Source organism: Aptenodytes forsteri, unplaced genomic scaffold (genome assembly GCF_000699145.1).
Source record: "Aptenodytes forsteri isolate BGI_AS27 unplaced genomic scaffold, ASM69914v1 Scaffold80, whole genome shotgun sequence".
NCBI lineage: Eukaryota > Metazoa > Chordata > Aves > Sphenisciformes > Spheniscidae > Aptenodytes > Aptenodytes forsteri.
The window spans coordinates 3,119,231-3,128,870 of NW_008795026.1; the positions used below are offsets into that span (position 1 = coordinate 3,119,231).

Sequence of the window (9,640 nt, forward strand, 5' to 3'; positions counted from 1 at the left end):
CACTTAGGGACATGGTTTAGTGGGCATGGTGGTGTTGGGTTAACGATTGGACTCGATGATCTTAGACGTCTTTTCCAACCACAATGATTCTATGATTCTATGATTATGCAGGATGACTGTCTCAAAACCTGCTTCATAAATCTCACTGATATTTAAAGTCCAAATGATACCTAAAAAAAGATTGCATACACTAATCAAATTGTGTTTGCCAGGTTCCTTACCCTGACTTATTTTTGCAGATACCATTTCTGAGATACGCGAGGTGAGTTTCTGGAAGAACTCTTCCGAGCCAACATCAGCTAATGAAACAGGGCTTTTGGGTACACCTTCTCTATCAGCTTCAAGGTCTCCTGGAAAAGAGAGGATTTTCTGTTAAGCAAGCAATGTCATTGGAAAGTCATCTTTTTTTGAGTAACAAAACCTTCTGTGGAAGGAAGGTCTAATTTTCTTCACTTCCCCTGTTTTTAAAACTGTGCTGGCTCACACTTCATCCACATAATTCACCCTTGAACAGAGACCAGTCCTGAAAAGTTCCAACATTTCAGACAGTTTCAAGAAAACAGGACAAAAGTAGGTGGTAATCATGAAATACATAGACAATCTCAGCTGTAGATGTGAAGGGCAGGAGTTAGGAGAGAGAAAATAGCTTCTCTTACCTTCTCTTATTTCAGAGGGATGAATAGCTCTGAAAAAGAAAGAGTAAAGCAGAGTTAAAAATTAAAACAAAATGTGTAGTAAAGAGAACTACATGAGAAACACCCCCTCCTTCTCAAACCTTGTACGTGACGGCTAGGAATATCTAACTTAGGACTCTGGTTTGGACTGCAGGTGCTGGTAGCCGATACTCACCAGGGCCACTGTAAGAAATGAGAACTGGGGCACCTGGGTCATATGGGCACAGAAACACTTGGGTGTCTTAGTCTTTGAGCCAAGTCTCATCTGAGAATTCTCCTTATTCCTGACTTTTATTTCAAACTGTTGCTTGAGAAGACCTGGCTGCTCAGGGAGTGGGTTGCAGAACAGAGTAGCCTCCATCTCCCTGGTGCTACTACTGGGACTTTATTCCCAGCTGACACTGAAATAAAGCTATTACAGTTGGAGACATTATGTCAAGTGGGATCTGTAGTCTCAGTCAGTTTTCAGCGAACTAACGCTCAACAATTTCCAGTGGTTTCATCAGGAAACCAAGGACTGGAGAATACGCATATGCTGTGGTCCTGCCAAGAGATCTGCTCCCATCACATCAGGATGCCTGTGGTTGGGGAAGCAAGCTGACTACCGGTACTGCAGTGGTTTTCAGGTCCAAAGAGACCCTTGCTACACTGACAGCTTTTACCAGCACCAAATTCATTCATCCCAGCAGGAAAGGGGCAGGAGACTGTATTGTCAACACCGAGCGAAAATGGCTTCACGGGCGTGAAGAACTACCAGCATTTGCTTGGATCTGATGAAGAGGGTTTGTGGTGTTTTCTATGACTACTCTGTCAAAACACTAATATCCTGAAGTCAACATCTCTGCTATTCCTGTGCTTTTTGGAGGCAGGACATAAATTTTCATTTCAAAAGCTGATCTGCCCTAATTCTCTGTTAGTACATAGGAAGCAGGAGGAAGCTCACTCCACTTGATATATGATAAACCATATATCACTAAGTATGCCTAACAGAGCCCGGGCACATCCTTGGGAGAGGTTGCAGTGGAATAGCTGAATTCACACTGCAGCTTTCTTAACTTTCTTCACACTTCAGAGGAAGACTGGTCAAGCCTTTTAGGCTAGACATATTCTAGAAGCTAAAGCGTGTTCAGGTGGATACCGCTTTTCAGACTGTGTCTGCCTAGTATCCAAGCCAAGAATGGCGAACTGAGGAGGTTATTCTTTGGGTGCATTTGTAAACAAGAAGTTTGTGAGCCGACCCTTTTCATCTACTTCTTTTTCTGTGAAGTAAAGAAGTATTTCATTGCGTATTTCAATGTTGGCAAGTAACAGTCAGACCTTGACCCTGTGAATTTTTTTGGCATTCTTCTTAGGAGATGAAAAAGTAGCAAGAGTTTTATATAACCTACCCCAATTTTTAATATTTTTTTTGTCCTTGCTCCTATCCTCCCTGATAATCAAGCATAAATGGCCGACATTGATACTAGAGTATTTATAGCACTTTCCATCCTAGGACCTCAAACTATTTTAACTCTAGTGCTGAGACACGAATATAAGGTGTCCAAAGTGAACACTGCCTAAAAGTGACTCATGGGAACTTCTGCAGGGTGGTACCTGCACTGCTCCACTTCAGCATGGGTGGCCAACCACTTACCCCAGTGTGGTCATGATGGCTTCTGACACCATCACACGCTCCTGGGTCAGAACTTCAGCCTCTTTCACTGCAAGATTAGGATTTATCATTAGAGGACAGAAGGCAGAGAATGTTCTTTTTATGTATTTAATGTAGGCACATTTTCTAGACATGGATTACTGGGAACACTGGAATACTGAATCTGCCCTGTTAGCAGCTCCTGACCAGGATACATACTCCCACTCACATGATGCAAATAGTTTGCTCCTCTCCCTGTTCACATAGGTGTATGATTGTGCCACTTCTCTACACTGCTCAAGCTATACTCCTGTAGCTCTTGGTACAGTAAAAATGTGGGATGCAAGGAAGAATAACAGAAAAATGGAGTCCTTCACAATGCTGTCCCTACTCCCAGCCTGTATTTGCTTGTCCCCTGTCTTACTGAAGGAATTGTGCCAGGAGAGGCCCTGGAAAGCTCTGCAAAAGGGGAATCAAATAACTCTAGCTGCCTTAAGGCAATTCTACAATGCAAAATACCTTAGTAGAGTGAAACACTCAAAAATCTTTCAAATGGTGACTTTTTCTAGTTACTTTACACTGCCTTTCTTCCTTTCTTTTTCCTTTGTGCTTAATTTGGTTGTTTGTTAGACTTGTCTTCTGTTTATACAGAAAAGATGCTGCTGTTAATCCAAGATAGGATCAGAAATGTAAAACATTATAGAAGTAAAGAGTGTAATCGTTTGAAAGGCAAGCAAAGTCATGGCTGATCTTGGGAAAATGAATTTTTTTCAGTTGTGATTTGATTAATTTCCTTATCAGTCATGTCTACTTTTCTCTTAGGCACTGTATAAAAGGTAACATAGAGAATGTGTTTGTATTGTAACAAAGATTTACCATCTGCAACTTCCAGGGTGGCGGTGCAGATGGACTGGCCAGCCTTGTTGGTAGCAATGCACGTATAAGCTCCACTGTACTTCTTTTTAACATCCAACAGGATTAGACTGTGATGCATATTTGAACTGGCAAGTTTATACCCAGGAGTGTCTGGTTTGATCCACAGGAGATCTTCCCGAGGCTCTTCTTTCAGCCAAGTAATAGTTGGCGGTGGATGTCCTAAAGGAAAACCAATGCAATGAGCTTTAATTTTCCTAATGGTGTTCCTTCCTTACAGTTATGAGCCAAGCTGTGAATAAATGCTATTTTGATCTGTTTCCTGATACTTTTCCAACAATAACAGGCATAATATATAATAAAGGAACCTAAACCTTGCTACAGCACACTCATAAGAACATTAAACCTTTTTGTAAAACCAAAACTGTTAACCAACACATCTTCATAAGACTAATAAGTGTTATTATCCCTGTTTTTACATACAGGAAAATGGAGGTGAAGATGAGTAAGATGCTTTTCTGTAAAGCACATAAAGTCTCTTACAAAGTTGGGAGTAGAGTCCCAGACTTCAGGTACAGGAGATGAGGTTACAATGACTTGGGCCAGAGAGAGTCTAGAACGTGTCATGAAGATATGCAATTCAAGTGTTATGCAGAGAGGCAAGGTATCTATCCACTTACCTTCAACTTTTACAGATAATGTGATGCTTGCACCTTTTTTCACCTTTTTATTGGTAAATCTTTCTAGGAACCTTGGTGGTATCAGCTGCTCATGGGAATCTGAAAATGACATTATTGATGAAACGTGGTGACACCTTCTGTGTGAGTTTAGACTACTGAAAAAATCCTAGGGGTTCTGTTACCACCCGCTATGGCTTCTCTCACCTGTTTCTGACGGCTCTTCTTTCTCATCAGGATCTGTAACACAAGGAGAAAAAACAAAATGACAGATACAAATACCTTTCTGTCCATGAGTTGAAGGAAAATAAAAAAGTGATTCCAGGGGATTACTCCTTGCAGGAGATATTACACAGAAATGTTAGTATGATTTATAAGAGGCCCTCAGTTTTAATAAAATGAACCATTAAAGTGAATGAGGTTGGGCAGGAATAAAATGTATGTTTATGAGACAAGTCAGACCCCAGAGAAGTGGCATATCTCATCTTCGGGACACACAGTAAATTTATAGGTGAACCAAGATTAAAGCATGTTATCTCTTATCTACAGACTTCCCCGCCTCACTTGACTTACCTTGGTAGGCTTTCTCAAGAAAAATAACTATATAAAATGGAAGGAGCCACTGGAATAGAGAAAAGCAGGTGCCAGAAATAGTCCAATACCTACCTTTGACTACCAGCCTAGCCGATGAATATGCAGAACCAGCAGAGTTGATGACAAATATTGAGTACTGGCCAGCATCTGCCTTAGTGACGTCGCGAATTTCCAGCAAGTGGAATTCCTGTTTATCAGTCTTCAGGATGCGATCCGAGGCCTTTAACGGCTGTCCGTTTTTGAACCAATAGAGACGAGGCTGCGGGTACCCTGCGAGGAGCAGTTACAGACACGGAGAACAGAATGCATTGGCAACATCGATTTGGGAGCATCTCCAAACAGGCAGATCCTTCTGAGCAGGAGCCAAGGAATCCTCAGCTCTGCCCAGGGCTGCTGTTTCAAGGATTTACCCAATTAGGAATGACTGCAAATTCATGAAATTCTATTTATCTATTAAAGTTCTCTCCTGTCTCTTCAGTTTCTGGCACTCCCCATATTGGCTGCATGTGCAAATGCCTTCCAGGTTGGAAGGGTAACACTCAGGTCTGATTTGCAACATACACAAAGAGAAAAGTTGAAGCCAAAACAGTTCTCGTCATTTTTATAGGCAGCAATCGGAGAAAACAGGAGAATCCCCACCTCTCCCTACCACGGACAGTCAACACCAGGACAACGTTTGTGCAGTTTTAGGTTGTAGCAGCAACCCCCTCATAGAGTAAGGCAAGTCCAGGACTGTTTCATTTGTTAAGGAGAATAAAGGACACCCTCACTAATTTTTTTTATTCCTTATTGCTCCTCCATAACTAATGTGCTCAGAGAATTACAGGACTCAGTTTTCAGAAGCGTATGCCTGTAATTATGCCTGGAGACATGGACACAGAATGAGACACTTAATCTGCCTCAGTCTGCTGCAAAAGTCAATGTTCATCAGCATGAACACATACTTCTAGCTAGTTTGTGCAAACGTGGTGCAAGATGCATGGACTGGGGTCACAGCTGCAGAAGAGCACATCAGAAAACCTTGTCCAGCACTTAACCTGATAGCAAACCTGGAACAACTGACAGTGCTGTGGGCTCCCCTCACCTTTCACCTTCAGGTGAAATTTAGCCAGTGATGCTCCAGGTGCCACATGAATATCATGAAGCTCATCGAAGATCTGGGGCAATTGTTCCTCCTCAGTGGTCGATTCCTCCTGTTCTCGGCTAGAAGAAATTAGAAAGAAGAAAGTCAGCAAGCCAGAAAAGAGTTAGGAATCGGAATCACCTATTTTAGGTTAAGTCAGTCCGTGGGTTTTGTCATCATGACAACAGATTCAGCACCATATGACATGTAATATGACAAGTAATGGAGTGATACCGTGGAGAAATACCCAGGCTAGCCTGAAGGCAGCCAGAGCAAGTTTGCACACGACAAATGTCCAGCTGTGGCAGTTATTGCATCTCAGCTGGTCTGGCTGTTCCTTTCTGACATTAAACTGGCCCTGCTAGATATAGCAAAACCAGGCTGGACATAAGCGTACATATTGATCTTACCAAGTCAGAAGTTAGAAAGAACTAGAGTTCGATATTTTACCTTGAAATATATTCTTTGGCACTGTAGTAAGAAGATGTCTCTGTTGCATCTGCTGCTGTCTCATAGTCGGTGCTGGTCACTGTTAAATGGAAAAGGAAGTGTTTTCTATAATCTGGGCTTTGAAACACTTTTTCTTACTATAATTATAGTTTCCCTACTAATTTGAGTGACTAGCAGGTCGATTTCACGCTGCTACTGCAGCAGGATCCCACACGTCCCTGGATTATGGCAAACACCTCTGTTTATCTGAAAAGCTTTGCTCTGAGCCTTGCCTTGGAGTTGACAAAACCCAACTGAACCCAAGAGGTTTCCAAGTGAAACATTCTGTGGGCAACGCATACTTTTTTTTTTTTTTTTTTTTAGGAAAATGGTGTCTTTCTGGGGAAAAAAAAAGTTATCCACCTCTCAAGCAGGACCCCTTCCCTTGGTTTTTCCACAGTGATTTTGGGACTTACAGTCCACTCGAAGCTCAGCCTTGGTTGAAGCAACTCCCACGTTGTTTTCAGCGAGGCAACGGTAAACACCCATGTCAGTGGGGACCACAGCTGTGATGATCAGCTGATGGCACCCTTCCTGGTCCTCGTTGATCATGTAATGATCGTTTTCTTCAATAGCTTTCCCGTCCTTGAACCAGCGAACCGTGGGGAGCGGTTTGCCAACGACAATGCAGTCAAAGCTGACTGGATATCCATCTTGTACCTCTTGGTTTTGGAGCTCCGTCATGAACATGGGAGCTAAAGTCAGGGTAGTCAGGAGAGAAAAAAGGAAAAGCTTGGTTGTGTTAAAATATGTATTTTAAGAGCACTGCTGCCCCGTGCCTGAAGAGTTATGGTTCCTAGGTTTTTTAATTGCAGAGTGATATATTTTCTCTATGAAAACAGTCAAGAAGAAACTCCCTGACAAACACTATGAAGATATTCCATATCTTCATAGCTCCATAAGCATTGCAATACCACAACTGCAAACTATACATTGCCCCTGTTCCTCTCCTTGCCGAAATGTCTTGTCTCCCTCAGGACTGTTCTGAAAACCGTTTCATTTATTTAAGTATAATAATTATAGCATTTATGGCCATATTATTGTAGTAGGGGACATTTCTGTTGTGAAAAGCAGCTTTGTAGATAGCAGCTTTGTTGTACTTTGCAACCCCCTCCTTCATCACTAACCTCCCTCCTCTCCCTCAAAATGAAAAAGAAGAAAAAATTCATCAGTTTTTCCAAAAGTACAAAGTTTCCAGAAAAATATCCGCACCAAATGAAAAACAAAGGCTTTTTGGAAGTTATTTGCGAGTGAAAAGATAACATTCTGACCTGCTCCAGCTGTCTTTTCCAAAGAATTAACAGGTTTGCTTCACCTACCTGTATCAGAAGTCAGCAAAGGTGGTGGAGGTCTCACTACTGGGAGTGCAAACTTCTCATGGGTGGGTGGTGTCGCTTTCCCAATACGCAATTCAATTTTTTTAGGGCCTTGTTCCAAAATGTCAATCTCCACGGGAATTCCCAGAGCACCAAACATGTCTCTGAATCGAGTGGCAGCAGTTTTTGCCTCAGACAAGATTTCAAACTTGATGTAGATGTACTGGTCATCCTCACGATACGTCTGATGGTCGACCACCTCTATGTCCCCTTCATCTGCACTGACAAAGAGCTCTTCCTCCACATCAGAGATCTCTGTTGAGATCTTGGTCCTGAAGAGTCTATGAAGTCGCCTTCCTGCTTTACGGAAAGCATCATCCAGCTCACTGCCAGATGAGCTCTCTGTCTCACTGTCAGTGCTTTGTTTAACCTGCTTCTCCTTACAAAGAACTTGAGGTTCCTGAGTGCCAATAACCACCTTAGCACTGTGTGAAACCTTGCCAAATTTATTAGATGCCTCACAGGTGTATTTACCCGCATCTTTCCTCTCCAGGCCAGTGATAATCAAAGAGCAGGTCCCATCACTGTAATTGTCTATGTGAAAGTAGCGACCATCTGAAAGCTCTTCCCCGTCTTTCAGCCAACGGACTTTCATGTCAGTTTTGCTGTGTGCCACACACTCAAGGTGGAGAGTGCTTCCAGGCTCACCAGAGAAATCTTTGAAGGTCTCAGTAAACACTGGGCACTCTTGTTGCTTCATCTCTTTCCTGACTTTGTAGCCTTTGAAAGCAGCCTGGATCTTCACAGCGGCCTTGTTCATGGAAGGATCATCTAAATCTGGTATTTCTGGTTCAGCTGGCTTAGCAGCTGGGGCAGCCACAACTGCCTCCACACTGGATTTCTCCCACTGTTTCCATAATTTGCCTGTGGAGGTGGACTGAACCTTGCTAGTTACACTGACACTTGTCTTCCCAGCTTTCTTGAGGTAGTTCACCAGTGAAGGAGTCCCAGCTCTCGACTCATCATCTGAGCTTGTGAAAGAGAAATCTGCTTCTCCTGTCCTAGCCAGCTCGTCACACGTGGAGTACTCCTCTGAATAATAGTGAGACATCTCCGCTTCCTCCTTCCTCAACTTCTGAAGCTTCTCGTCCTCTTCAGGCACCTCGCTGATGGAATCCAAGGTGGGCTCCCGGCTCATCCGGCGTTTCTTGGCCAGGGCTTCCCACAGGAGGTGAAGGTCTCCCTCCTGAGCAGCCTCAGGGGGCAAGCTGGGCTGGACATGGCCATCCACCAGCTCTTCTGGTTGGCTTGCAGCGGGTACTTCCCTGGCAATCTCTTTTAGCATTGTCACTGTGGGAACTGGGGAGAATTAAATTGATAAGATGTTAAAAGTGTGCAAGAAAGCACATGGAAATGTTATTCTAAAGCCTGGACAGAAGAGCATCAATGGCATTTAACTAAACATTCTGTTGAGAACAAAATGTGACATTAATATAACTGGATGTGGTCCTGGGCAACTTGTTCTAGGTGACCCTGCTTTGAGCAGGGGGGTGGACTACACTATCTCCAGAAGTCTTTTCCAACCTCAACTATCCTGTGATTCTATGCATGCACATAAAACACGGCCAAACAACATTTTTATTTCTTCCTCGCACATTTGAACCCAATAAATAAATTTCTGCCCTTTTGGAATGTCACAGTCAATGAATACCTTGTTAAGGCTGCCAGTGGAGCCTGGAAAGCTATTCCAGGCTCATCCTATTTTACAGCTATACAGGGCTTCACTGATTAGCTTGAGTAGATCTCCACTGGTTGTAATGGGAGCTGACTCCCACCTCATATGGAGGTATCTGCCGGTAGATACTTCGGTTTAGATGTGTCTAAGTCTGAAGGTTGTGACTCACCCTCTGGGACACGCTGACTTGCCTCTGCATAGTGCCCAGTGCCATTTGAGATGCTCCAGGCTGTCTGGGACATCCACATCTGGCTCTGTCCTGATTTTGGCTGGGATAAAGCTAATTTTCTTCCTAGTAGCTGGTACAGTGCTGTGTTTTGGATTTAGGATGAGAACAATGTTGATAACACACCGATGTTTCAGTTGTTGCTGAGCAGTGCTTACACTAGTCAAGGACTTTTCAGCTTCCCATGCTCTACTGACTGAGCAGGCTGGAGGTGCACAAGAAGCTGGGAGGGGGCACGGCCAGGACAGCTGACCCAAACTGGCCAGAGGGACATTCCACACCATGGGACGTCATGCTCAGTAC

At 43.4% G+C, this 9,640-nt stretch overlaps 1 protein-coding gene across 1 annotated transcript in view; it reads right to left on the reverse strand.

Annotated features, from left to right (window-relative positions):
• Positions 1-9,640, reverse strand: part of OBSCN (obscurin, cytoskeletal calmodulin and titin-interacting RhoGEF) — a 214,003-nt gene that overhangs the window by 74,570 nt on the left and 129,793 nt on the right. Inside the window, 11 exon segments of the mRNA XM_019471183.1 lie at positions 222-350; positions 657-685; positions 2,308-2,374; positions 3,181-3,399; positions 3,858-3,956; positions 4,062-4,094; positions 4,521-4,718; positions 5,533-5,651; positions 6,022-6,100; positions 6,477-6,755; positions 7,380-8,735. Coding sequence (XP_019326728.1) covers positions 222-350; positions 657-685; positions 2,308-2,374; positions 3,181-3,399; positions 3,858-3,956; positions 4,062-4,094; positions 4,521-4,718; positions 5,533-5,651; positions 6,022-6,100; positions 6,477-6,755; positions 7,380-8,735 — 2,607 coding nt within the window.